The sequence below is a fragment of the Capricornis sumatraensis genome, chromosome 3, assembly GCF_032405125.1.
Source record: "Capricornis sumatraensis isolate serow.1 chromosome 3, serow.2, whole genome shotgun sequence".
Taxonomy (NCBI): domain Eukaryota; kingdom Metazoa; phylum Chordata; class Mammalia; order Artiodactyla; family Bovidae; genus Capricornis; species Capricornis sumatraensis.
Window position 1 is genome coordinate 170,651,246 of NC_091071.1, and position 27,841 is coordinate 170,679,086.

The 27,841-nt window shown below is 49.8% G+C and overlaps 3 protein-coding genes across 4 annotated transcripts; 2 read left to right on the plus strand and 1 right to left on the minus strand.

Annotated features, from left to right (window-relative positions):
• The first annotated feature begins 333 nt into the window (after positions 1-333).
• GPATCH3 (G-patch domain containing 3) lies at positions 334-6,939 on the plus strand. Its single transcript, XM_068968976.1, has 7 exons — positions 334-769; positions 2,099-2,517; positions 4,323-4,497; positions 4,832-4,891; positions 5,601-5,722; positions 5,833-5,960; positions 6,551-6,939. The coding sequence occupies exons 1-7, from the start codon at positions 334-336 to the stop codon at positions 6,765-6,767; spliced, it is 1,557 nt and encodes a 518-aa protein (XP_068825077.1). The 3' UTR covers positions 6,768-6,939.
• A 578-nt stretch (positions 6,940-7,517) lies between these two features.
• GPN2 (GPN-loop GTPase 2) lies at positions 7,518-18,029 on the plus strand. Of its 2 annotated transcripts, none has more exons than XM_068968077.1 (5): positions 7,518-8,116; positions 8,700-8,856; positions 11,101-11,261; positions 14,894-15,024; positions 16,486-18,029. In XM_068968077.1, exons 1-5 carry the CDS (start codon positions 7,706-7,708, stop codon positions 16,556-16,558), a joined length of 933 nt encoding a protein of 310 aa, XP_068824178.1. In that variant the 5' UTR covers positions 7,518-7,705; the 3' UTR covers positions 16,559-18,029. The 2 variants fall into 2 exon arrangements, with proteins under 2 accessions (XP_068824178.1, XP_068824179.1); XM_068968078.1 differs by having other exon boundaries at positions 14,900-15,024.
• Positions 18,030-26,208: 8,179 nt separating this feature from the next.
• On the minus strand, positions 26,209-26,955 carry SFN (stratifin). The gene has a single exon (XM_068968694.1). It carries the CDS (start codon positions 26,953-26,955, stop codon positions 26,209-26,211), a length of 747 nt encoding a protein of 248 aa, XP_068824795.1.
• Between the last annotated feature and the right edge of the window lie 886 nt (positions 26,956-27,841).

Genomic DNA, 27,841 nt, shown 5'->3' on the forward strand with positions numbered 1-27,841 from the left:
CAGTGTTCTTGCCTGGAGAATCCCAGGGACGGGGGAGCCTGGTGGGTGCCACCCATGGGGTCGCACAGAGTCGGACACGACTGAAGCGCCTTAGCAGCGGCAGCGTTCTTGTAAAGGAACGCTGTAACGCCACTTCTCGAGAGACTTTTTTCATCACCACTTGCCTGTCTGTGGGAAAAGAACAGAACGACTTCGTTCGAACGTTCCCAGGCCTTGGTTCCATAGCCACAACCCCGGCTGACTCATCACCGGATACGCAATATTGCTACGTCTCAGCGCCAGCTCGCGACGTTCTCGCGAGAGTTGGTTCCAGCCGATCATGTGACAGTCAAGATGGCGGTGTCCAGCGAGGCAGAAGAGGAGGCGGTAGTTTATTTAGTCGTGAGCGGTATACCCTCGGAGTTGCGGTCAGCCCAGCTTCGGAGCTACTTTAGCCAGTTTCGGGAACAGCGCGACTGTGGCTTCCTCTGTTTCCATTACCGGCATCGGCCTGAGCGGGCCCCTCCCCAGGCTGCTCCCGACTCTACCCCAACTCCTATCCGCCAGGGTCTTGCCCAGACGTCACTCAACGATGCCGGTGCTCTCTCAACTCAGGTCCCTAACCCTACCCGGACCCGCACCTGCTGCTGTGTTGTCTCTGTACGGGGGGCCGCTCAGGCCCAGAGGTTTCTCCGCATGTACTCGGGCCGCCGGTGGCTGGATTCTCAGGGGACTTGGTTACCTGGTCGTTGTTTCATCCGCAGACTTCGGTTACCTACTGAGGCATCAGGTACCCGTGGGAAAGAGACTAGACTTGGCCTACAGGCACTGGAACAGAGGCACCTTTCCTGAGGAGTGATGAGGATAAGTTAGGTCCCTCATTAGGGCTTTTCAAGAGTTTAGATAATTTGTGGACAAAGTTTCAGGCTTAGTTTGCGCGGTAGAAAAACTTGGGGAGAGGGGGGAAACAGAGGCATATTCAGATGATCTTTCCAATTGGTTAAGTCTATTCCTAGATCCTTTCGATTTTGCACTGACATAGAGGGGTGAAAAGGAAGTCAAGTATTGTTTTTCTTGCCCCTTCTCTGTTGTCCCCCGCCCAGTCCTCTCGGCAAGACGTAGTTGTTGCTCAGTCTCCAACTCTTTGCAGTCCGATGGATTGCAGCATGCCAGGCTTCTCTGGCAAGATGCAAATGAAGAAACAAGGTTTTTTATTTGGACTGTTCCCATTTTCTTGGGAAATCACTTTGATATGGAAACAGGAACCACAGTGCAGGGCCCTCAAATATATTCATTCAACAAATCTAGCCTGTATTGATAGACTGAGTGTGACTCTAGCTGGTATGTAGAAAACAGTCGGACAGTCTGTGCTTCGAATTCAAAAAGGAACACAGATTTATAAAAAGATAATTGTACAGCGATGCCATTCTAATTGTTAACATTTACTGATCACTTCCTTATTAGGCACTGTTCTAAGCCTTTCATTTTCTTATTGACACCTGACAACTATCCTATAAGGCAGGAGCTGTTGTCACCCATTTTGTAAGTGAGGAAACTGAAGGATGCAAAAGTTATGTTACAAGATGACAGTCACAATATTAATCAGCCATTTTGCTCCAGAGCCTATGCTCTTTATCTCCCTCTGCTGTGAGATGACAGAGGAGAAACCGATTTCCTAGAAGGATTAGGAAATGTGGCTTTTCATCTGGATCTTGAAACATAAACAGGAGTCTGTGGGAAAGAATGGTATTCAAAGTAAATGGTATTTACAAAGATACAGAGATGTGAAAGTCCAAAAACTTTCAGGGCATGTTAAATTGTTTGATGTGATTGGAACACATGATATGAGGGTGTGCATGGGGTGAGGGTTAGTGGCAGTTGAGAATCAAAAGGTCATCAGGAACCAGATCTGAAAGAAACCTGTGAGCTTACTGAGGTCATGAGAAATGGCATAAAATTACTAGGTGGTTCTGGTCAGGAAACGGAGGAAGGGACTCTGGGACAGTTTGAAAGGGAGAAACAGTATTAGCGAAAGGATTTAAACCTTGTCCAATTTCTGGCTCACTTGTGGCTGGAGACTTTCAGGTTTCAAGTGCCATCCTTCTCCCTGCTTTCCAAGGTTTGGGCTCCTTTCCCTTCAAGACCCGGAAGGAACTGCAGAGTCACAAAGCTAAGAGTGAAGCCTTCACACTGGCTGACCTGAGGCAGCTGCCAGAGCTGAATCCACCGGTGCTGATGCCCAATGGGAATGTTGGCACTCCCCTGCGGGTCTTTTTAGAATTAATCCGGGCCTGCCGCCTACCCCCTCGGATCATCACCCAGCTGCAGCTCCAGTTCCCCAAGACAGGTTCCTCTCGGCGCTATGGCAATGTGCCCTTCACTTATGAGGACTCAGAAACTGTGGAGCAAGAAGAGTTTGTGTACACAGCCGAGGGTGAGGAAATACCCCAGGGAAGCTGCTTGGCAGACATACCATCCAACTCCCATGAAGAGCCAGAGGAAGAAGAGGAAGAGGAAGAAGAGACACGCTCAGATGACGTGAGTATGGAGAGCCATCTTGTCCTTGCTGGCAGCTTAGAGAGGCAAACGCGTGGCTAGTGCCAGTCTTCAATTGTGTATTCCGAGAGTTCTAAACCTCGGTCCTCAGGAGGCTTCTAAAGACTTTGAACTCCCTGACATTGAATATAAAACTGCATTTGCTTGTGCAGGTATATGTTTCTTTGGGAAAAGGGACCAGAGCTTTTATCCAAAGATTCTCAAAGGCATCTTCTTTCCATTGCTTCAGAAGAAATGTGAGGAGGGTCTCTTTCATTGATGAAATCTACTAAGAGATACGATCATCTAGGGAAGTAGAGGCAGAGCTCGGATGTGAACCCAGTCCCATTCTCTCCTTGGCTAACCTCTGTGTGCTTTCATCACGTTGTTGAGAGGTCACCTCTGTTTTCTGACCTTGAATCTGGATTGAACGCTAGCCTCCAATCTAACCTCATCAGTGAAAGAGATATTTCTTCTACCTCTTTCTCCAAACTTTGTTGTTCACCCCTTGAATCAGGAGATTTTGTTATTTATTGAAGTGAAGTGAAGTCACTCAGTCGTGTCCGACTCTTTGCGACCCTGTGGACTGTAGCCCACCAGGCTCCTCCGTCCATGGGATTCTCCAGGCAAGAATACTGGAGTGGGTTGCCATTTATTGGGAAACTTTTTTTTTAATGCGTACCTTGTGTAAAAACCAATTGATCTATGTCTTCAAAGCTCCCCACTCGGAGTTACTAACACATCTGGACCACATCCTTAGTGTGGTACTGTTATGCCTTTTCTCTAGCACCTTCTCTGCAGCAGTGATTCCTGAGACCTCCTGGAATTTAAGTGGGGCAGGAGGCCCCCAGGATTTTAAGCCAGGAGTCATTCTATCATTCCACAAGTCCAGTCAAGCAGATGTAAACACGGGCTAGCACAGGATTCTAGAGACCCTCTAAGGCTCATTTCCTTCCCTCAAAGAGCCTTCAGTCTCCCTGAAGAGGAAGAACAAGTATCTGCAAAGGGTACATGGTATAGAATGGGTTTGCAGGCTGGTGCTGCCCCTCTCTTGGTGTACCATCTTGGGCAAATTACTTTGCTTCACTAAATCGAAGTTTCCTTATCTGTAGAATGGGAATAATGGTACTTATTCAGAGTTGTTCGGGTGATTAAAGGAGCTAAGGTATGTGAAGGGCCTGACACAGTAGACAGTAGGTATTAGTTCTTGTCCCTTCTTCCTTTGTGACATAATGTAGAAAGGCATAAACAGTGTATATTGATTAACACTGAGAAGTTCACAGACCAGTGAGAGTACTGTGGGCCTCAGTGTGCGGGACTTCATGTGAGCTCTAGCACTTGAGGAATGAGGAGGATTTAACCAAGTGTAGAAGAGGCGGTGGTGGGAGAGCAGGGCAGAGAGGCCGGGAGAGCGACGTGACCGAAAGTGCAACGATAAGAGTGAGTCAGGCTTGGGACTTCCTGGAGGTCCAATGGTTACGACTGGACGCCCGGGAAGTGCTTCCAATGCAGGGGACACAGGTTTAGTCCCTGGTCAGGGAACTAAGATCCCCACCTGCTGTGTGGTGCAACTTTAAAAGAAAAAAAAGACTAGTAAGGGAAGTGGCCAAGTATGTTGAGAAACACTCAGGGCGTGGAGAGATGTCAGGTCAGGCCTCAGGGGCCGAAAACCTGCTGCTTCTCTGAGAAATTGGGAGGAATAGAGCTGAGGTCCCATCTCTAGGACCTCCTGTGCAGCGAGCTGCCTACTTGTGGGCCTCAGGTCAGGAAGCTGGACAGGCAGGTCTCCTCTCTCCACCTTCTCCCAGGATGATGACCGGGGTGAGGAGTGGGAGCGGCACGAGGCACTGCATGAGGACGTGACGGGGCAGGAGCGGACCTCTGAGCGGCTCTTTGAGGAGGAGATCGAGCTCAAGTGGGAGAAGGGTGGCTCCGGCCTGGTGTTTTATACCGACGCCCAGTTCTGGCAGGAGGAGGAAGGAGGTAATGCTAGCACCAGGCAAGGGCAGGGGTGGTCCCTGCTGCATTCGCTCAGGGTGCTCTGCTCCACGCGGTGGGTTCCCTGGCGGTGAGCCCGACTAGAGGGCTAGGAAAGAGGCTTACATTGTTGTATTTGAGAGACCAGCCATCCTTTCTAGGGGTGGTGGGTCAGGGGAGTGGAGAAAAAAATGCCCTCTTCCCAATTCTGAGTGACCCTCCCAGAGGAGAGATTTGAATATACACTCCAAGTTCTAGAATGTATGTTTGAATCTAGATTTAACTCTTGATAGAACTGAGAGTCCTTGGTTCACTCTGCTTGATGTTTTTCTCTCTGCAGACTTTGATGAACAGACAGCTGATGACTGGGATGTGGACATGAGCGTGTACTACGACGCAGGTACTGGGCCTGGGCTTGCAGTACTCGGAGATGGAATGGTGCCCTGGCCATGCAGTGACACTTTACCAGACCTGCTTAGCAGAGTCTGAGACAGGGCACGAGTCTCTTAAAAGATCATTAGTTGAGTGCATTAAGTGCTGGTTGTGGGCAGTGCCTTTTTCCTTTCTGTGTGGAGGAAGGACATGTGGGCACAGCCCTCAGGGAGGTCTGATTCTGATGGGCAGGCCCGAGTAGAGTGGGAGGATCAGGAGTTCAGGCTCCGGTTAAGAATTTAGATTCTGGAGTCAAGAATCACCTAGGGTTGAGACCTCCCAGGTGTCAAGTGGTTAAAACTCCCAAGTTTCCAGTGCAGAGGACTTGGGTTCCATACCTGGTTGAAGAACTAAGATCCCACATGCTGTGCGATGTGGCCAAAAAAAAAAAAAAAAAGACCTAGGGTGATTTACAGAGTGGGAGGTGAAGACCTGGGTCCTAATTCCATCTCTCATTTTTTGGCTCTGTGACTTTTATGCACCACAGTTTTTCCTCATCTGTAAAATGGCACAGCCATGGTTCTTACTCTTGGCGAGCTCCCAGTCTAATGAGAGAAATACAGTAATGACACGCTATAAAGATGAATATGTAAATCTTGTGAGGAGGGCCTAGAAACCTGATTTTCCCTACTTCTGCTGAGAGAGACCCTTCCACAAACTGGGCTCTGCTTCCTCAGATAGTGGAGACAAAGACGCCCGAGATTCTGTCCAAATGCGTCTGGAGCGGAGGCTCCGTGATGGCCAGGAGGCCGGCTCTGTGATCAGACACCAGGTGGGCACCTTCGAGCGCCATACCAAGGTGAGCATTGTGCCCAGCCCACTGACCCCTTTCTTTCCTTTCTTTACCCCCATTCCCTCCCCTGCCCCGACAGGAGCCCCATGTCTGAGTCTTCTCTCTTTCCTCTGCAGGGCATTGGGCGGAAGGTGCTGGAACGGCAGGGCTGGGCTGAGGGCCAGGGCCTGGGCAGCCGGTGCTCAGGTGTTCCTGACGCCCTGGATAATGATGGCCAGCACCCCAGATGCAAGCGTGGATTGGGGTGAGTATGGCTGAGGGACTTCCTGGGAGGCTAAGTGAGCCTTTCAGCTGTACCCTGGTTCCCCCTTCCCTCTGGTTCTGGGTTGAGTGCTAGAGACCCCCAGGGATTGAACTTTAAAGCAGAATTAGAAGGAAAAAGTAGATCTGGCACTAGTCTTTTCAAGACTGGGTCCTCAAGCTTGATTAAGGATGATTAATCTCCTGAGGGAGTCATTCCCTCAAGTCTGAGGAATTTGCACTTGATGATTGCTCTTAGGGAGTGACTGTAAGTCACAAAGTGGTAACAGTTGTTCTGAATTTTGTGTACTATTTAAAATGAAAGCAGTATGTGAGGCCCCTGGTTGCTGGCACCATCAACAGATAAGATGAGGGGGCAGGAGATTTCAATGCTCTGTCTTTGGGACAAACCAGATATTTTTGGTGATGGACAGCGAAGCCTGGCATGCTGCAGTCCATGGGGCACAAACAGTAGGACACAACTGAGCGACTGAGCTGAAAATACATAGTAGCTATTACCCTGTTCTTTCCCAGCCCCTTTACTGGGGTAAGAGAGCGGCCCTCTCACTGAAAGCCCTTTTTTTTTTGTTTCAGGTACCATGGAGAGAAGCTCCAGCCATTTTGGCAACCGAAGAGGCCCCGTGGAACTGGCTTGGGGCTCATCTCCACCATCTATGATGAGCCCCTACCCCAGGACCAAGGAGAGTCGCTGCTCCGCCGCCAGCCACCCACCAGCATGAAGTTTCGCACTGACATGGCTTTTGTGAGGAGTTCCAGCTGTGCCTTGAACAGCCTCTCAGAGCCTGAGTGACAGGTTCAAGGACTCCCCGTTAATCAGGATCACTCATAACTGCACAGTGGCAGCCTGTGCCCAGCCTTATCTTCCACTGAAGGCAGAGAGAACTCTGGGAGCAGCAGTCTGCACGGTTGTTCAGGATGCTTTGTTCAGAACTTGCCTTCTGGTTGTCTACCTCAGGGACATTTTTACAAAAAGCCCCCGTTATATACTTCCCTTTAATAAAAGGAATTAATGACTCCTCCTCCTTGGTCTTCTAACCCTAGTCCCTATTTTTTGGGCTTGGTTCTGTTGCCTCCCCCAGCCCCTTGAAAAGCTGGACTGACTGAGGTTATCAGCAAAACCTTCCTGGGAGGAGGTTACCATGAAGCCCAGAAAGAGGCGGGTTAAGGACACGGAAGAGGAGAGGGCTCATGCTCCTAAGAGACAGTCTTGGGGCGGGCTCCAGTATCTACCCTTCACTGGCTGGGCCGGGGCAGCAGACAACCTGCCGCAGATGTGCCGGGTCTGTGACCTAACGGGAGAATTAAAAAGTTAACTACCGAATTTCTCTTTCTCTTCGGATTTGGGCCAGGAGTAAGGTGGGGAAGCCCCTGGAAAGGTCCCTGCAGGGCCCCCAAGTCGGCCCCACGCCCTAGCGTCACCGCTTGGGGCGCTACAGCTCGCGGCGCCAAGCTGTGTCGTCATCGTGAGGGCGGGACTTCCTCTCCGGGCCGGGCTTTCCCGACGCCATCCGGAAGTCGGGTGCAGGTCCCGTCGGTACCTGGCCTGATCCCCTCACTGCGCGCGGGTTCCCTCTTCCTCAGGCGAGCCCCGGGCATCGCGGCCAGCCCGGGGCGAAGCGCACGTTGAGGGATCCCGTCGTTGTCCTCAGAGTTCGTCTCCAGTGTGGCTCCCGCCTCCCTCCCCTGCCTCGCTCAGCTGCTCCGCACGGAGCCGTGTGCCGGCCGCCCATGGCGGGAGCCGCTCCGACCACAGCGTTTGGGCAGGCGGTGATCGGCCCGCCTGGCTCGGGGAAGACCACATACTGCCTGGGCATGAGCGAGTTCCTGCGTGCGCTGGGCCGGCGCGTGGCGGTGGTGAACCTGGACCCAGCCAACGAGGGGCTGCCGTACGAGTGCGCCGTGGACGTGGGCGAGCTGGTGGGGCTGGGCGACGTGATGGACGCGCTGCAGCTGGGCCCCAACGGCGGCCTGCTCTACTGCATGGAGTACCTGGAGGCCAACCTGGACTGGCTGCGTGCCAAGCTCGACCCCCTGCGCGGCCACTACTTCCTTTTCGACTGCCCTGGCCAAGTGGAACTCTGCACGCACCACGGAGCCTTGCGCAGCATCTTCTCCCAGATGACGCAGTGGGACCTTAGGGTGCGTCTGGGGTCTGGCGGGCCTATTTTGCAGATGGAAGAACTGAGACAGGGAGGAGGACACATGCCACGCCTCCATGTCCCTCAGTGAGGTAGGGGCCCAGACGCTTTGAAGTAAAACAGGTGTGAGTTCGAATTCTGGCTTTGCCACTGACTCCATTTTGCCACTGGACCACAATGTGGTCCTGGGCAAGTCAGTTTAATCCTTCTGAACCTGTTTTCTCATCTGTAAAATGGATGTGTCACTACCCAATGTGGGATTATTGGGAGTTTGAAGGGGTTAAGTGGAAAGTGGCGTGATGATTGTTGTTGTGACTTGGTAGGCAAAAGAAAGTGAAACAGTGGAGTCAGATGCAGTGCCCACTGGGAGGCTCAGTGCAAGGCATCTTGTAGGAAAAAGTGTTTCACCTCTCCTGGAATAAGGGTTAGCAGCGGCTGTTAGAATGAAACAGGAGGAGGAAGAGACTAATGGGAAGACTTGCCCTTTGCCCTCAGAAGTCCCCAATCTGATGGGAGGGACAGACGCCCTAATGTTCCCTGCCTCCCCAGGCCACGCTCACGCCTTTCCCTTCCTCCCTTCCCAGCTGACTGCTGTTCACCTGGTGGATTCTCACTATTGCACAGACCCTGCCAAGTTCATTTCAGTGCTGTGTACTTCCCTGGCCACCATGCTGCACGTGGAGCTGCCCCACGTCAACCTCCTCTCCAAGATGGACCTCATCGAACACTATGGGAAGCTGGGTAAGAGATCCCGTTCTGGCAGCCCAGGGCAACAGCTAGGCTGGAGTGATGCAGAGATCTCTGCTGAAAGAAGCCGCTTCCAGGGACCCTGTATGGCCTGGTGATAGTAGCCACAGGCAGATCTGACCCCTGCCCATTTATTTTGTGCCCCTCCATGCCAGATACTATTCTGGGTTTTGGGGACAAGAGAGCTACAGATGGTGATATGTATTATGAAGGAATTAGAAGAAAATGATGGATAATGAGTGAATGAGAAGGAGGGTGTAAACTGCCATTTGAGCTGAGTAGTAAAAAAAAAAAGCCAGTCAAGGCAGAAGTGTCCTAAACAGGGGATCCAGTAACGGTAAAGGCCCTTAGGGAAAGAGCTTTTTGTGTTCAAGGGAAAAGGGATGGGGAGTGGGGGAGCCCAGTTGTAGCTCAGAGAGTGATAGGACGAAGCAAGGTCAGAGGGGTGGGCAGGGGCTAAAAAGGAAAGCCATTGATGAATATGAAGCAGGAGAAACCATGAACTGAAAAGGCCCTTTTGGCTGCTTTGTGAATTGAAAGAGGCAAGAATGAAAACAGATTCTATAGGAGGTTTTTGCAGCAACCCAGGTGGTGGTTAGTGGGAATGAAGAGAAGGAGATAGATACAAAACTTAACTCAGGAAATAGGATTTGCTGGTGGATTGGACATAGAAGAATTAAGAATGGCTCTCACATTTCTGACTGAACCAGTGGACGGATAAAGGTGGGAACAACAAAAGGAGAAGCAGGCTGGCACGAGGCAGGGGTGTTGCCTACGGTTCTAACAGCCAGCATTTTTCTCCTGCAAAATTAGTGCTCTGCTGACTGCAGCATCAGTTCTCTAAATACCATCTTCAGCCACGAAGGAACGGAGAGAAGAACAGCTGAAAGGAGGTTGTGGGGAGAGTGAAGTTTTGGGGCCTTGTCCAGGGAGGGTGACTGGCTGCCAGTTGGGACATGGAAGGATGTCAGCACCTTGGAGGGGCCACCTCAGCCCAGAGTCTTGGTCCATCTCTTGGCAAGCCCAGACACCCCATTTTATCTGTGTACAGATTTATGTCCTTCCAAGCCTCTCTCCCCACTTCACAGCCTTCATTCCAGACGGCCACATGTTTGTCCTCTGCATTTCTGGCTTTGAGTCTTGCCAGTCTTCCTCACAAGAGATTGAGGTACACACCAGATCAGGCAGTTGAGACCCAGAGAAGTTACATGAATAGCCCAAGGTCAGTCACTCAGCTAGCATGTTAGCTGAGAGGAAACCTAAGTGCCAGTGTACCTGGCTGCAGTTTCTCCATTCTCAGTGAGAAACATACCTGTCAGGCAATCTAAGAAATTTGTTGGAATGCCCACATGTTCTTCCTTGCAGGCACAGGGGTGTCAGTTTCTAATCAGGGCTGTATTCTTACAGAAAGCAGAGCTCAGGGTGTGAGTCAGTTGGTCCCGACAGCCAGATTCCCTCAACTGACTTTAGGACAGATCTGCTGAGTTCCCAGCTGCCTGAGTCTTCCAGGCAGAAATGGATAATACGGGAAGGCCCACTTTCCTTCTCTTAAGAGGAAGTTTGTATTCATAGAACTGAGTTCAGGGACCTCTGAGTCATCTGTTCTGATCTTCTCATTTTATGCTAAGAAGGAAGTGGCCCAGAAAGGGAAAGTCATTTTCCCAAGAGGCCAGCTTGCTAGATAGATGATTTAGAGTGTGTGTGCCTGGTCCTGGGGGCACTGCCTGGCTGTTAGCCTTGTGAGGCAGGGACCAGGCAGTGTTATTGGTACATGTTCAGTCTTATTACCGTTGATCAGGCACTTCTCTGAACCAGGCACTGAGGTTTATGGCAGTTAATCCTCACAGTAGCCTCATGAGGTGGGTAACTGCCCACGGAGCTAGTAAATGACAGCGCCAACAAGTGAAATCAGTTGTTTTCTTCTTAGTAAGTTCATTTCACTGCCTCAACAAATATTTGTTGAATGAATGAATGAATGAGTGAGTGAATGAAGGTAAAGGAAGAAAGAAAAAAATACATTCCCTATTCTCAGGTCTTTCGCCTGATGCCAGCTGCTCCTAATACCAGTTTCTCTTCTCTTTCTTCTTTTTTAATTGAAATATAATGGACTTACAATGTTGTGTTAACAAAGTGATTCAGTTATATATATAGTCTTTTTTGTATTCTTTTCCATTGTGGTTTATCTTTATCACAGGATATTGAATAGAGTTCCCTGTGCTAACCAATTTCTCTTCTTAGCCTTCAACCTGGACTACTACACAGAGGTCCTGGACCTCTCCTACCTGCTGGACCATCTTGCTTCGGATCCTTTCTTCCGCCACTACCGGCAGCTCAACGAGAAACTGGTGCAGCTCATTGAAGACTACAGCCTAGTCTCCTTCATCCCTCTCAATATCCAGGTACAAGCATACTTTTTTCTTTTTTCTTCTTTCTCTCTTTTTTTTGGACATGCTGTGCAGCTTGTGGAATCCCCAACCAGGGACTGAACCTGGGCCTTGGACAGTGAAAGCTCAGAGTGCTAACTGCTGGACGGACAGAGAAGTCCCTAAGGACATCTCAGTTTTTTTGCACTTCGCTTTACTGTACTTCACAGCTGCTGCTTTTTTCTTTTTTTTTAGCGAATTGCAGGTGGCAACCCTGCATTCAACAAGTGTATGTTCCAACAGCATTTGCTCACTTTATGTCTCTATGTCACACTTTGATGATTCTCACAATATTTTAAGCTTTTTCATTATTATTATTATATTTGTTATGATGATCTGTGATCAGTGATCTTTAATGTTACTCTCTACAGTCCTTTGGAGCACCATCAACTACACCCATATAAGACAGTGAACTTAATCCACAGATGGTGTGTGGATTTTGACACGTATTTTGACAGCTTCGCTGACTGGCTGTTCACTCATCTTGCTCCCTCTCCTTGGGCCGCCTTATTGCCTAAAACACAGCAATGTGGAAATTAGGCCAGTTAATAACCCTACACTGGCTTCTGTGTTCAAGTGAAAGGAAGAGCTTCACGTCTCTCACTTTAAAAGCTAGAAATACTTAAAATCAGTGAGGAAGCCATGTCGAAAAGCTAAGAAAGGCCGAAAGCTAGGCCTCTGGTGCCAAACGGTTTGCTACGTTGTAAATGCAAAGGAAAAATTCATGAAGGAAATCAGAAGTGCTGCTTCAGTGAGCACAGGAGTGGTAAGAAAGCACAACGGAAATCTTTCAGCATATCAGAAAGCTGATATGGAGAAAGTTTTAGAGGTCTGACTAGATCAAACCAGCCTTAGCATTTCCTTAAGCCAAAGCCCAATCCAGAGCGAGGCCCTACCTAACCCCTTCCAGTTCTTTGAAGGCTGAGAGGTGAGGAAGCTACAGAAGAAAAGTTTGAAACTTGCAGAGGTTGGTTCCTGAGGTTTAAGGAAGGAAGCCATCCCAGTAACATGAAAGTGTAAGTAAAGCAGCAAGGGCTAAGGAGAAGCTGCAGCAAATTATCCAGAAGATCTCGCTAAGATAATTAATGAAGGTGACGTCACTCAACAGATTCTCAGTGTAGACAAAACAGCCTTATACTGGAAGATGTTATCTAGGACTTTGTAGCCAGAGAGGAGTCAGTGCCTGGCTTCAAGGGACAGGCTCACTCTTGTTAGGGACTAATACATCTCGTGACTTTAAGTTGAAGCCAGAGCTCATTTACCATTCTGAAAATCCTAGGGCCCTTAAGAATTCTGTTAACTCTACTTTGTCTATGCTTTATAAATGGAACAACAAAGCCTGGATACACAGCACATCTGTATATATGTTTTACTAAATATTTTAAGCCCGCTATTGAGACTTACTGCTCAGAAAAAAAGATACTTTTCATAATATTGCTGCTCATTGACAAGACACCTATTCACCCAGGGGCTGTGATGGAGAAGTTTTCATGCCTGCCAACACAGTATCCATTCTGCAGCCTGTGGATCAAGGAGTCACTTTGACTTTCAAGTCTTAGTACTCAAGAAATACATTTCTGAAGGGTGTAGCTGCCATAGATGGTGATTATGCTCATGGTTCTGGGCAAAGTAAATTGAAAATCTTCTGGAAAGGATCCCCATTCTAGATGTCATTAAGAACATCTGTGATTCATGGGAACAGGTCAAAATATCAACATTAACAGGAGTTTGGAAGACGTTGATTCCAGCCCTTGTGGGTGACTCTGAGGGGTTCAAAACTTCTGTGGAGGAAGTAATTGCAGATTGGTAGAAATGGCAAGAGAACTAGAATTCGAAGAGCCTGAAGCTGTGACTAAATTGCTGCAATCTCATGAAAAAACTCGAATGGATGAGCTCCTTCTCAGAGATGAGCAAAGCAAGTGGTTTCTCGAGATGGAACCTACTGGTGAAGATACTGTGAAGGATGAAATGGCAACAAAGGATTTAGAATATCACATGAACTCAGTTGATAGAGTAGCAGCAGTGTTTCAGAGGACTGCCTCCAAGTTTGAAAGAAGTTCTCCTGTCATGCTATTAAATGCTGTCAAACAGCACTGCATGCTCCAGGGAAATGGTTCCTAAAAAGAAGAGTCCATTGATGCTGCACACTTCACTGTTGTCTTATTTTAAGAAACTGCCACAACCATCTCAGCCTTCAGCCACCACCACCCTGATCAGTCAGCAGACTTCAACATGGAGGCAAGACGCTCAACCGGCAAAAAGATTATGACTCACTGAAGGCTCAGATGGTAGTTAGCATTTTTTAGCAATAAAGCACTTTTTGATTAAGGTATTTTTTTTAGACATAATTGTACACTTAGTAGACTACAGTGTAGCATAAACACGGCTTTTATATGCACTGGGAAACCGAAATACTCATACGACTCACTTGATCATGGGATTTGCTTTATTGGAATACTCTAGAACCCAACCCACATTATCTCCGAGGTGTGCTTGTCCTAGGCACTAGAACAACAACTCCCTTGGCTATTGGCTCTGAAGTGCCTGGGGCTGCACTTCCAGACCAAGGCTATAGGAAGCTTTGAGGCCTCAAACAGTCGTCTTTGTCCTGGGTTCAGTTATCATTCAGTCTCATTGGTTTTGAGACCAGTGGGAGGCAGGATCCCAGTCAAGAGGGTGGACCAGACTTTGGCCCTATCTGTTCTGTTTTGCTGGGTTCTCTCCACTTATGTTACCTCCTCTGTGTGAAAATGGATGAGTTCAGAAAGTTCCCAGCAAGGGGCTTGACCAAGGCCTGAGACAAGTCTTTCAGGCTTTTTCCAGATGGGCAACTGTCTGTTGACTTTGCAAAATAGTACCCAACCCTTGTGCCTCTCACCTTGTACCCTGCAAAGGGAACCTGGGAGGAAAAGGTGCGTGTTAGATTCCTTTCTGCTGTGGGTGGACTTAAAAGAACTTGTCTCTTCTGTTCAATGCCACACTTTTCTCCTAGAGGAGAAAATGAGGAGGTGAACCCTATAATATTAATCGTACAATTTACAACTTGTTGAAGGCTTTCTGTGTAGACATTGTGTGTGTGTGTGTGTGTGTGTGTGTGTGTGTGTGTGTGTGTGTGTGTGTGCGCGCCGAGGACTGTGTTTTGATCTCTTTCCCATCATGTGATGTAGGGACCATCCTTACCACTTTTATATGGAGGAACAAATAAGTTACATGCATATTTACTGGGTGCCTGCTGTGAGCTAAGTGCTATGCCAGGCATTGGGGATACCTGGGCAAACAACTTCCTGACCTCAAGGGGTGCACAGTCCAGTGGGGGAGTTACTAACTTGTTAATAGTAAGATGGTAGGCTCATAGCTACAGTGGGGATAACCCAGGGGATGGTGAGTGTGCATGGAGGAGCTTATCTGTTCTAATTTGGGTGAGTTGGTAGTCAGGAAAGAAGGGGTGTAGTTGGGCCTCTGGCGACACTGTCGATATATTCCAGGCCAAGGAATCTGCATGGACTAGAGGCTTCACGAGGCAAGATGGAGGGAGCATATTTGGAGAATGCAGTTGGTTTGGTACAACCTCAGTTCCACATACCTCTGTTTCTCTCCTCCCTGCTCAGGACAAGGAGAGTATCCAACGGGTGCTGCAGGCTGTGGATAAAGCCAACGGCTACTGCTTTGGGGTCCAGGAGCAGCGGAGCCTGGAGGCCATGATGTCTGCCGCCATGGGAGCTGACTTCCACTTCTCCTCGTATCCTTCCTCACTAGCCTCCACCATGGCCAAGAGCAGGAGGCCGGGGCTGAGGAGTGGCCACGTCTGCGCTTACGGATGACTGGATTCCTTTTGACCAGTGGGCTTCCTGGTGGCTGGCCCCTCGGAAGGCTTCAGGGTTGTTTGTACCTGAGGATAAAGTAGGGCACTGATCAGAAGGAGCAACAAATACAGAGGCCCAGCCATGAAAGGCACTGGTCACGTGGGAGAGACACAGGGCTTCAGTTTGCCTGGTGTCTTGAACGTGAAGGAGAAGGGGAGATGCAGTAGTCAAGGGAGGTGAGCAGTGGAGGAGTGTGGACTTCGGTCTGTGGGTGGCCAGTGGGAACCAGCATCCTACCGATGAGCTGAGCGTGATGTGATCAGATGTCCATTTTTGAAAAGCACTGATGGCTCAGAGGTTAAAGCATCTGCCTGCAATGAGGGAGACCTGGGTTCAATCCCTGGGTTGGGAAGATCCCCTGGAGAAGGAAATGGCAACCCACTCCAGTATTCTTGCCTGGAAAATCCCATGGACAGAGGAGCCTGGTAGGCTACAGTCCATGGGGTCGCAAGCAGTTGGACACGACTAAGCAACTTCACTTTCTAAGTACAGAAAGTGCATTTAAGGAATGTGATTGGGAGCAGGAGCGTTTTTAGTCTCCAGGTGAGAACGGAGTAAGAGTAGAAAAGTAGTGAGTAGAAAATGGAGTAGAGAGTAGTAGTGAGAATAGAGAAAAGGGTGTGGCCTGGGAAAAATACGAAGGCGCTAGACAACCAGAGCTGGTGACCAGGTGGCTCTAGGATGGAAGGAGGTGGAGCAGAAGTTAGGCTCCCAGGTGTAGGGGTGGTTGTAGGGCTTCCCTGGTGGCTTGCATGGCAAAGGATGTGCCTGCAGTGCAGGTTTGATCCCTAGATGGGGAAAACCTCCCACTCCTGGAGGGGCATGGCTACCCACTCCAGTATCCTTGCCTGGAGAATTCCATGGACACAGAAGCCTGATGGTCTGTGGTCCATGGGGTCACAGTCAGACACGACAAGCGATTAACGCTTTGACTTTTCAGGGGTGGTTGTGCTCACTGGGGCAAGAAAAGGAAGAGGAGCGGGCAGGTTTTTCAGGTGGGTAGCAGGGATGGGAGCTGAGGGCTGTGCCATGTTTGAGGGGCATGGCTCCAGAGCATGTGCCGCAACACAGAGCCGGAAGGTTGGCGCGCTCTAGTTCCCTGCTGCTCAGCAGTGTGGGGAGAAGGCACAAAGAGGAGCATGTGGGTCTAGATGCTTCAGGGGACTTCTCAGAGCAGGAGGTCCCCTTGCCTGAAGCTATAATTATGAGGAAGGGAACAGGATGGGAGAAACCTGCCAGACACAGTTGGGAGGCAGGCATCCCAGAGATCAGATCCTGCCCAGACCAGTTCCCCATCCTTGCCTGTGCTGTCAGCCTTGACAATCCCCCCCCATCAGCACCCTGGGCCTCCAGGAGAAGTACCTGGTGCCCTCAGAGCAGTCAGTGGAGCAGGAGGCCATGCAGCTGTAGCAGCAAGCTGGGCTCCAGAGGACGAGACACACGACCCAGCGCTGGGGGGAGTGGCGGCTCCCAGTGACCAGCTGGATGGCTCAGCAGCTGCAGATCCAAGAGCAGCCCTCCAGGCCAGAGCTAGAAGACAGGCACGGGGATACTCAGGCCTGCGGAGGACTTCTGGCCTGAAGCCAGACATGCCACCAAGCAGAGCACCAGTCACACCCTTGTGAGCTCTGGGTGCTGCCACCGGGCATTCAGTACTGACGCACTCGGGCTGTGATGGAATGTGCTGCAATACAAGAGCTTATTTTCTACTTCTTGTGGCTTCCAAACTTTCCTTCCGCCACCCTGGCCAAGGGAGGTGGGAACGTGGGAAGGCTGCCTTTCCTCAGAAGAGGAACTCCAGAACAGGGTCGCCCCCAAGCCCAGGATCATGCTGGAGGGGTGACTCAGCCTCCAGTTGTGCTCCTTTGTTCATCTTCAGCGCTAACAGTGAACTCAAGCCTGAGCTTTCACAAGCACCACTTCCTAGCAGATCTTGCATTGTTTTATTTTATTGTTTATTTCAGTTTTATTCTTTTGAGGGGCAAGTGTTAGTTTTCCATTTATAATAATGATTAAAGTTGAATGAAGTTATTTATACAAAATGAGTTGTTGAAAGAAAAATATTAGTATATAATATGGTATCATGAAGGCTGTGACGAAAATTACGATGACTCAGGTTGGAAATACTGGTACTTGCTTCTGATTGGGTGTTGCAGCTAGTTGGGTTCAATTCCTATTTTCAACCATAGGTGGCGCCCCAGGCTTTCTTTTCTTTTTTAATTTTAATTTTCTTTCAGTTGTAGCCTGGAGGCAGAAGGGGACAGATGGCAGTTGTGCCAGTAGTCTTATTTGCAGACAGTCAGGCCTGTTAACACATGGGATGGGCTTCGCATTTCACAAAGAGCTTCCACACAGACAGTCCTCATATGACTCTCACAGGAACGCCTAGGGATACACATGAGATGGGGAATAGTGCTAAGCCCCACTTTACATGAGGAAGCAGAAAACAGAGGAGTTTGAACCTCGGTCAGCCTGGCTCTCTCACACTCGCTCTGCTGACTTCTTAAATGGTGAATCCTTAGTGGTGAAAAGTCACGGCCCCTTCTCCCACAGGATTTGTAGCCAATCAGGAGAAAGAATTTAGACACCTGTAGAGTATCCCTGAGTCGTAAATCAGGGGGATCTGTTCTGAAGTGGCCTTGAGATGGGGGTGACTGAGCTTTGCTTTCTTAGTTTTGCCATCAGAGCAGAAGGCAGAGGGGAAGGGGCCATAGGAGGCTTTTCGGACTGGAACAGTATGAAAGCAGTCGACCTCGACTCCCACGCCTGGCAGGATACAGGATAATAAGTGGGTACTACTTCCCCCGCCTCTTTCATCTGAGGAGTTCAAAGCACCTCACCCCTATTAACACTGTACACAGTAGGTGGGGAGTATCAACAGGGCAAGCCAGGGAAACTGAGGCCAGGAGGCACTACCTGGGGCTGTCTGTGAGTCACCTGTGAGGCTTGGAGCCTGGGAATCATGACGCCCAGGCTCTTGGACAAATCCCTCATCAGTTAAGGCGTGAGGGTGGGTGCTGTGTGTTTGAAGCTGGTACCAATAGTTGTGGTCAGGGGTTTTGATGCTTACCCCGAACTAGAGGCCCGAGCCACCACCAAAGCACACCAGATGGAAGAAAGGCGTCATGTAGAACTTTATGGCCTCATATGCAAGCACCCTCAGCATCAGCGAGTGGAGAAGGATGGAAACACTCCAAGCTTTATTTTCAGGCCTTGGTGTGACAACAAGGGTGTGTCTCCTCCAGTGGATGGAGCTCTGACCACTTCCCACTGATAGCAACATGATTTTCTGTTCCCCTGTTAGGACGAGGTGGACAGCACAGTGTAGAAAAGCAGAGGCATCTGAGTTCCAGGTGAGGTCTGCTCAGCGTGATAGAGGCAGGGTCAGAGAAAGACTGGGCTTTCCTGTGGTAAATCCTCCTGCAACGCGGGAGACCTGGGTTCGATCCCTGGGTTGGGAAGATTCCCCTGGAGAAGAGAAAGGCTACCCACTCCAGTATTCTGGCCTAGAGAATTCATGGACTGTATAGTCCATGGGGTCGCAAAGAATCGGACACAGCTGAGTGACTTTCTTTAGGGCTTCTCTTGTAGCTCAGTTGGTAAAGAATCTGCCTGTAATACAGGAGACCTGGGTTCGATTCCTGAGTTGGGAAGATATTCCCTGGAAAAGGAAATGGCAACCCGCTCCAGTATTCTTGCCTGGAGAATCCCATGGACAGAGGAGCCTGGCAGGCTACAGTCCATGGGGTTACAAGAGTCAGGCGCAACTTAAGAGACTAAACCACCAGAGAAAGACTACCCTCAATTTGGCAGCAAGTGACAACTGTCCTTAAGATTTCTTTTTTTTTTTTTTCCCTAATAGAAAAAGAAAATACTTGGGAAATGAAAGTAATAAATTTTCTATTCAAATGTATAAATATATTTTGTGTTTTTTCTTTCAGTCTATTTTTCTATACATTCAGAGGGATAGCTATAGCATTTATATATGTGGGATATATTGTTATTGCTTTATAACCTTTTTTCAGTTAATATTTTTTCGTGTAATTAGAACTAGAGAAATCTTAAAATCTTTTTTAACTTTTATATTAGAATATGACTGATTAACAATGTTGTGATAGTTTCAGGTGGACAGCAAAGGGATTCAGCCATACACATACATGTATCTATTTTCCCCCAAACTCCCCTCCTATCCAGGCCTGCCACATGATATTGAGCAGAGCTCCCTGTGTGTACAGAAGGTCCTTGTTGAAAAGTAGAAAAACTTTTTTTAAGGTCATGATAATATTCTATAGTATGGGTAAAACATTGCTTATCCAGACTCCCATGGTTAGCCTTTAAGTTGTTGCCAGTTTTTTGCTATTATAAATAATGTTGGGATTAACATCTTTGTCTGAGTCTCTGACTTTTAAATTATGATACATAAGTCCTAGAAATAAAATTACCAACATTTTCTAGGTTCTGGGTTCATATTCCCAAAATGCCTCCCAGAAAAGTGCCACCTTACATCTCACAGGCCCTGTCTGGAAGTGCTCTTCTCAGTCCCAACCTCACCTGGCAATCATGACTTCTGAAGGGAGGAAACCATCCCTGAATGTCTTCCAAGGGACCTTCTTGGTCATCTCTGCTAACCACTGACATTATGGCTAAGCTGTGCATTTCCTGGCTCTGAACTGGGAACCTCCGACAATCGGAAGATAGCGTTTGGAACCTATCAGACCTCAGCTCACTGGAAAGCCTTCCAGCCTGGACAAAGAGGCTGAGGAGTGAGGATGACACCCTGAAGCCCGCAGAGCTGAAGCACAACCAGTCTGCCCTCTGCTGTTGCTGAAGTAGCAAAACGCTCACCCACAATTGGCTGAGAATAGGAAGCCTGACCCCATTAGGGTCTGTGGGAAGATGAGGCTCCCATCAGGGTCTGAGAGATTCTCAAGGCTTCTGACAGAGATGGGAGTGACTTCCCAGCACCACTCAGGCCCACCCTGTTTTTGAAGAAGCGGGGAGGCCTACCCACCTCAGCATCCTGGTGGGAAATTCCCTATCAAGCTGAGTAGCTCTCCTTTTTCTTCTCTTGCCCCTGGTTGTTGAACCTTTTACTCAGCCAGGTCTGGGCTGCTCACCTCTTCTTCCAGTCCCCTTTGAGTCCCAGATGACATAGATGTCAGTGGCATCAGGCTTGATGAGGGTAGGAGAGAGCCATGTACTTCACTTCCAACCCACTGTGTCCTTCACGTCCCGCCAGCTGCACACAGTCCCAGAAGCCCGAGCTCCAAGTGACCTAAGACTGAGGGACTGTGAAGGGATAGGTTGGAGGTTTGGAGCCCAGTTGAGGTGAAAAATATGAGTACTGGTAAAATGCTCTGGACTAGAACATAGCAAAGTTGAATTTTTTTCTCCCCATCCCAAACCCTGAACCCTGAAGCAGTTACAGAGGAGGGAGGTGAGAGGGCCCTTCAAAGTCATCCCAAATAAGCAAATCTAAAGTGGTGTGCTCACTGTCCAAATACCGCTTCAAGAAACGTTCCCTAGCGCTCCCTTTACTCTGGATTGTCACCTCTGCCTGCACATTAATCCTGGAGCCTCCACGTTGCTCTGTGGGGTCACAGAAACAGCAAAGGAGATGTACTGGGACAACTCGTAAGTCACACCAGTGGTCACATCATCGATTCTGAGCTAAAAACCAGTCCCCTTTACAGTCAGACAAGGAAATTTCAGGTTAACTTTATTCTGGAGGAAGAAAAGGGGGAAATGTATCTTCCTCTTGCCTTCTCTTTTAGCAAATATTTATTGAATACCATAATCTGATGTATTTTTAAACACTGTACCTAGCCACAGATTGAAGACTCTGTGTTTTCAGAGTCTGGGGTTTCTTCTTTTATCCCTAGACAAAATCTCTATATTTCTTGGGAATTCCTGGGCAGTCCAGTGGTTAGGACTCAGAGCTTTCACTGCCAGCAGACCCAGGTTCAATCCCCGGCAGAAGAAAACTAAGATCTTGCAGGCTGCGGCCAAAAAAAGGAGTTAAAATTTTTTAGAGAGCAGTAAGGGAAAGATTGGGTGGAGATGAGAGATGAATCAGCCCTCTGACAACCCCAGGGTGATATACCTGTCTGCTGTCCCCAGAGACATTCCTGGCTCCTGACTCAGTGGGTAGGTGGGGCTAGGGGGTTTGTGAGAGGAGGGGCACTTACCCCTGCAGAATCCTGCCTTCCTCAACCCCTCTCCTCCTACACACAGCAGGGCTGGGTGTGAAGACCCTAAGAACAGGGTGAAGAATTGAAAAGGAACAGAAGATGTAACCAGGTTAAGGAAATCTTAACTTGATGAACAAGCCAGAAAATTGGTCCACTACACATTTTTTTTTCTCATTTAAAACAACTCCTTTCTGCTGCACCCTGGGGTGGCTTTAGATTAAGTAGAGAAAGAAGCCTCTCTTGATTCTTAGAAAGTCCAAGATAGGAGCAGGACAGCATAGCATAAGGTGTTTCTTTTCAAATTTATTTTTAACTCATGAAACTCCCAATATATAAAAAAGGCATATGTGTGGCTATTTTAGCCAAAGTGTGGGGAAACTGGGGAACCCCTGACCACTGAGCCCGTGCCCTGTGGCAGCTGCTAGGGAAACCTCTGAGCAAAGTTTGAAAATAGCCATTGTGGTTTAAAAACCATGAGCCTTGGAGTTGGACCTGTTCTACTCCCCGAGCACGTAAGTCATGTGTAACCTGGATTATTAGGTTATTTAGCTGCTCTGAGCTTCAGTCTCTTCATAATCAAAACCAAGGAGATAATATGTAAGGATTAATGTATGAAACCGCCTGGCATATAGCAGTCACACTGTGTGCTCTTAACAACTGTTTTCTGTTCTCTAGGAAGAAGCAAGAATAGGGACTTTTGGTCAGAAGAGCAATCTTGGTGCAAGCATCTGAAATTAAGTTCTTCCAAAAAGGCGCTGGACACTTGGGCAGTATGTAAGTTTGTGTGTGAGTTTCTTGCCTTTCTGCCTTTTTGGAAGGAGCCACAGTAGCCTGCCTGACCCCAATGCCTTGGCCTTCCTAGGTGCCTATTTAGTCCTGATAAAGTACCTTAACCCCTACACCTTGCTTCCCATCACCTACCCCTGTGGATTGACAGAGCCAGTTTGAACTTTGCTCTATGAAGTAACTACATGTAAGAGAGAGAAGAGTAGATACCTTCTCGAGAAATCTTAGGTTGCAAATTTTCCCCATACAAGGCAAATTCTTGGCAGAGGAAGATCTTTGTAAGCCCTGGGTCTCTGTTTCCTGGGGGAGTATCCAGCAATACAGAAAGGATAGGACTCTGTTTACTTAACTCTTGGTGAGCCCAATCTCTGTCTCGACAGCCTTGCTTTATCCCCGAACTAGTTCTATTTCCATTTCCACAGTAGAGGACCTGGTACTAACCTATGTTAATTTCCAGGCATTTGGAAGGATGATTTTAAAACTAAGTTTTGAGCTCCTTCCGGTACACGAAACCTTGCTGGAGACTCTGTGGGAAGGAATAATGGGACAACGTTACCATTTTAAGGGAGCTCTCTGGGGAGTTAAAAAAATAAACCCAGGACATAATTGCAAAGCTAGAGGTAGAACCAAATAGATATGAAACCATCGCTGAATAAATATATCTAAGAAGTGAAAAGAGTTGATAGGCCAGGTAGCATATCCAAAGCTCGGTATGTGTTAAAGGGAAAGGCGTGGTGGCTAGTCTTTTTTTGACCTGAAGATGGCTTTGAAATTTGGAAAAGTTTAGAAGAAAGTGATCAAGTGGAGAGGACGATGAGAAAAGAAGAGTGGCCATCATGAAATTTCCATCGAAACTTTGCATTCTTACCGACTTTTCCCTCTGGGGCTGATTTTTTTTTAATTGAGCATAATTCACAGATCATAAAATTCACTATAAAGTTCACAGTTCAGTGTCTTTTTTTTTTCCCCCATATATTCACAAAATTGTGTGACCATCATGCTGCATGCTCAGTCGCTCAGTCTTTTCTGACTCCTTGCTACCCCATGGACTGCAGCCCGCCAGACTCCTCTGTCCATAGCATTTCCCAGGCAAGAACAGTGGAATGTGTTGCCATTTCCTACTCCATCATCACTATTTAAATCCAAGAAGATTTTATCACCCTAAGAGAAATTTCATACCCAAGAGCAGCAGGACTGAAAAAAATAAATTTTTTAAAAATTTTATTGGAGTACAGTTGATATACAGTGTTGGGGTGTATAGAACTGAAAAAATTTTAATGTCAAATTTAGGCCAGGAAAAGAGGACCAGAAATGCTCACTGAGGCCCCACCCTGGGTAACCTTAAGAAAGCTTTAGATAGAAAGGTCTGGGACCCAATTCAGAAGCTGGTGCCTAAGGCAGCTCACAGCTAGCCTGTCTGGTGATATTCCAAACCATAGCATCTACTTTTAAAATCTGTCAACACCTACAGGCTACCTTAGAGTAGCTCGTTTCTTTGCCCATAGAGGGCAACCATGGGTGGCGTAAAGGGAGTAGGCAAAAGTCAAATGCAGAGAGAAAAGAGAAGAATTTGCTTTCCCAGGACCTACCTCATTAAGAGAAAGTCACCAGACCTGTCTGGTAAGAGAAACCAGGTCACTTCCAAAGCTAAGGGGAAGTCACCTGCTCTTTCCCAGAGTCTTTGACCGGTTTGAAACCTTAACACCTAATACCCTTCTGAAAAGAGAAGACAAGGGACCCAGAGAGCATCTGAGTGGTCCTGCCAGTGTCCCCTGAAGAATTAGAAATTCTGATAAGAGCCTTTTAGTCTATGAGTGTGACCAAACTTGGACTCCACCTGATGAGGCTGGATGCAGTTCCCCCAGTATTATCAGGTGAAGGACTGCCCACTTGTGTCAGGCCAGTATTCTCGGGTGACCCAGTGATCAGGCGGGTTGGATTTGGCAGTAAAGCTGTTCCTCAGGACTGGGCCTGATTATTCTGCTTTTGGCACAGAAATGCTAGATAAATCCTGGACTACCGATGCTGGAAGGATTAATAATAGGTAACATGTATAAATATGTATTATGGGCTACTTTACATACATTTATTTTTCTCAAACTTCACAGCAACTTTTAAGAGGAAGGTACTATTTTTTAATCCTCACTTCACAAATAAGGACAAAAGGTAAGCATGGTTAAGAACCCTGGACAAAGCAGGCTTGGAGTCAAACTAAAAAGCCATTAGTTCAAGCCCCGTATGATACAGAAGGTAGAAACCGAGGCCCAGGGTGGGGGTTAATGACTTTTCCAAAGTTGGTGGCTCAGTCGGTAAAGAATCCGCTTGCAAATGCGGGAGACCTGGGTTACATCCCCGGTTTGGGAAAATCCTCTGGAGGAGGGCATGGCCAGAGAGGAGCCTGGCAGGCTGCAGTCCATGGGGTCGCAAAAAGTCGGGCACCACTGAGCGACTAAGCACATAGCACAGGGTTGCAAAGCCAGTGAGGGTCACATCCAAGCCTCCTGGCCACCAGGTCAGGGCTGCTTGGGCTCTAGAGTGCGATGGAGACACCTTGGTGGCCTTTTTCCAGCCCATACTGCCAGCCAGGCCAGGCTCAGGCACCGCCGGTAGAGCGGATGACTCAGAGGGCGGGGACTGCTTTTACCGCACTACCCCGCCCCGTCCCGCTGCTCTCAGGATGTAGAGCTCTCGGGTCTGGCGGGTGGCAACTCGTCCGAGTGAAACCAGGAAAGCTCCGCCCCTGGCACTCAGCGGGTGGCGGGGGCCTCTTCTCCCGGCTGCGTGTCCCGGCGCCTGCAGGGCCCCGCGGGCGATGGGGAGACGCTCCCAGCTCGTTCCGCCGCTCCTTCTCCTATTGGTCAGTCTGGCCCCGGGGGCGGTACCCTGAGCAGCTCCTTCCCGTGATTGGATGACATCAGCCTCGGACCCGTCTCTGGCCTCAGGCTGTGAAGGTAGGGCTTCTCTAGGCGGCCGAAGGCTGAGGAGCGTCGCTGCTGGGAGCTGAGATGCGGAGGCGGTGGGCTTGGCCCGCCGCGGCCGAACCCGCTCTCGGCGGCCCTTCGCACTCAAGTTGCGCCTCTTCGTCAACGGCCCGTTTTATTTTGTCCCCATCTCCGAACGTTGGAAGGCGGTCTTCTCCTCAGACCTGAGCTTTTAATGGCGGCGTCATACCCGCCCCCTGGTGATACTTCCCTCCGCTCAGATCTGATGGGACTGTTCCCCGCTTTCAGGTCTGAGGTGCTCAGTGCCGCTCACTGCGGCGTACCCCTCCGACCTCACCCCGGAGACTGTCCCCTCACACCTGAGCGCTTCAGCCTCCCACCCCACGTTCCTGGCAGAGGAGTCTCCAAGCCGCCTTGGCGCTGCTCACCCGACCCTCCCGGGATAGGACCAGTTTGAGGGGACTAGACCAGACCCTGATGGAGAGGGCTGGATCTCCAGCCTCTCTCCTGGCTCCAGAGTCTTGCCTGCGGGTCACTGAGCCAGCCCCAAGGAGGTCAGGGTCTCTGTAACTCACACACCAATCCCTGTCCCGCCCTTCCGCAATAACTGAAAAAGACAGGCGGAGTGTCACAGGGCAACTTTATTGAGAGGAAACATGGTCACACCCAGCAGACATGCTCTCCCTCTCATCCTGGGTCCTGGTTGCTGCACAACACACACACACACAGGCGCACACACACACCTTCATCACCAACCTCTGCCACACAGTTCGGTTTTCAGCTCTAAGGATGGGACACTCCTCAATTCTTAAGATCCATAGGTAGCAGGGGCGGGAGGGGGTTGGAGTGGGGAGGAAGTGGTCAGGGTGGGGGGGTGTCTGGGACGGGGGGCGGGGGTGGAGACAGAGAGCAGGGCTGGATGATGACCAGTGGCCAGGAGCCCCTGACAGCTGCAGGAAGTATGGAATCCTCTGGCTCCAGGGGGGACTCGGCTCTGCTTGCTCCTCTCTATGGAGCCTTTCTGAGCTGGGCCAGAGCGTTTGGGGAGAAGGGTCGGGCCTCCCACCCCATACAAGTCCTCTCTGCCGGGAGTGGGGGACTGGAGCGGGCAGGGTAGGGCAGGGCGTGCAGCGGGTGCGGCTCAGCTCTGGGGCTCCTCGGGAGCCTCGCCCCCTTCTTCCCCGGCGTTGTCGGCCGTCCACAGCGTCAGGTTGTCTCGCAACAGCTGCATGATGAGGGTGCTGTCTTTGTAGGAGTCCTCGCTGAGGGTGTGCAGGTCGGCCATGGCCTCGTCGAAGGTGGTCTTGGCCAGAGAGATGGCCTCCTCGGGGCTGTTGGCGATCTCATAGTGGAAGACGGAAAAGTTCAGGGCCAGGCCCAGGCGGATGGGGTTGGTGGGCGGCATCTCTTTCTTGCTGATGTCCATGGCCTCCTGGTAGGCCGACCGGGCTGAGTCGATGATGCGCTTCTTGTCGTCGCCAGTGGCCACTTCGGCCAGGTAGCGGTAGTAGTCGCCCTTCATTTTCAGGTAGAAGACCCGACTTTCGGCGTCACCGGCCTCCTTGATGAGGTGGGTGTCCAGCAAGCCCAGCACTGTGTCGCACACGCCCCGGAGCTCCGTCTCCACCTTCTCTCGGTACTCTTGCACCTCCGGGCCCTTCTCTTCCGAGCTTTCTTCATTGCTCTTTTGCTCGATACTGGACAGGACCCTCCACGCCGCACGCTGGCCACCCACCACGTTCTTGTAGGCCACTGAAAGCAGGTTGCGCTCTTCGCAGGATAGCTCCTCGCCCTTTTCCACAGCGCTCTTCATGAAAGCTGCCATGTCTTCATAGCGTTCGGCCTGCTCGGCTAACTTGGCCTTCTGGATCAGACTGGCTCTCTCCATGGCTCTGGGGACAGGCAGACAGGCAGGCGGCGGGCTAACTGGCTGCCTCGGAACCAAGGCCGGGTTCTGTGCTTCTCCTGCTCTCTGCCCGCCTTTTGGCTGGAAGGCCAGGCCCAGAGAAGGGTGGGAGGGGCAGAGGGCGGGGCTAGGGCCCTGGACCTGCCTCCCTCTCCTCTTCGCCCCCACACCCTTTCCGCTCTTCCTTAAAGGTAAAAGGGCTGGGATGGCGGGTAGGGAGGCGGGGGCCGGGGGTGAGTCATCCGGACTGTCAGCGGGAGAGATTTGGGCGTTGGCCTCACCTGCACCGACACCTTTCCAGGCCCCAGGCTGCCTGCTCTGGTTCAGGGCTTCTATTACATGCCTACCGTAGGTAGCTGTCCCAGTTGCTCAAATCAGATCCTCCTTCACCGTGTTCTTACACGGGTTGAGGATGGCTTCAGCTACCTGGCCGCTATGGGCCTAGGCAGAGCCCATAAAGCCAGGTGCAGGAGGATGGGGTTCCCAGTCCTGCCAGGTGTGTTTCCCGTATTGGTTCAGGAGAGATAACTCTTTGTTAAGGTAGGGCGGTAGCTAGCTTCCCAAGCGCCTTCATACCCATGATCTAACTTAATCTAACCTGCTCTGTCTGTGTGAAATGGGCAAGTCTGTGACACTACTCCCACTGTAGAGATGGGAATGCTAAGGCTCAGAGAAAGGTGAGAGTTGCTCACAGTCACACAGCTACTAAATTTGGCTTTGCTCCCATCAAGTCTTTTGACTTGTGAGCTCCAGACTATTTAAAAGTGATATGCAGGCTTCTTCCTGAGTCTACCTGAAATGGTTCTACCCACCACCCCTCACTCCTCCTCAGGATCCTGTCCCCTCTGAGCTCCCAGAATGCAAAAGT

Coding starts and splice junctions, on each gene's coding strand:
- GPATCH3 (XM_068968976.1), top strand. CDS start 334: ATGGCGGTGTCCAGCGAGGCAGAAGAGGAGGCGGTAGTTTATTTAGTC. Junction 770..2,098: donor GTTACCTACTGAGGCATCAG/GTACCCGTGGGA, acceptor CTGCTTTCCAAG/GTTTGGGCTCCTTTCCCTTC. Junction 5,961..6,550: donor AGATGCAAGCGTGGATTGGG/GTGAGTATGGCT, acceptor TTTTTGTTTCAG/GTACCATGGAGAGAAGCTCC.
- GPN2 (XM_068968077.1), top strand. CDS start 7,706: ATGGCGGGAGCCGCTCCGACCACAGCGTTTGGGCAGGCGGTGATCGGC. Junction 11,262..14,893: donor TCATCCCTCTCAATATCCAG/GTACAAGCATAC, acceptor CTCCCTGCTCAG/GACAAGGAGAGTATCCAACG. Junction 15,025..16,485: donor GCTGACTTCCACTTCTCCTC/GTATCCTTCCTC, acceptor CCCCCCCATCAG/CACCCTGGGCCTCCAGGAGA.
- SFN (XM_068968694.1), bottom strand. CDS start 26,955: ATGGAGAGAGCCAGTCTGATCCAGAAGGCCAAGTTAGCCGAGCAGGCC.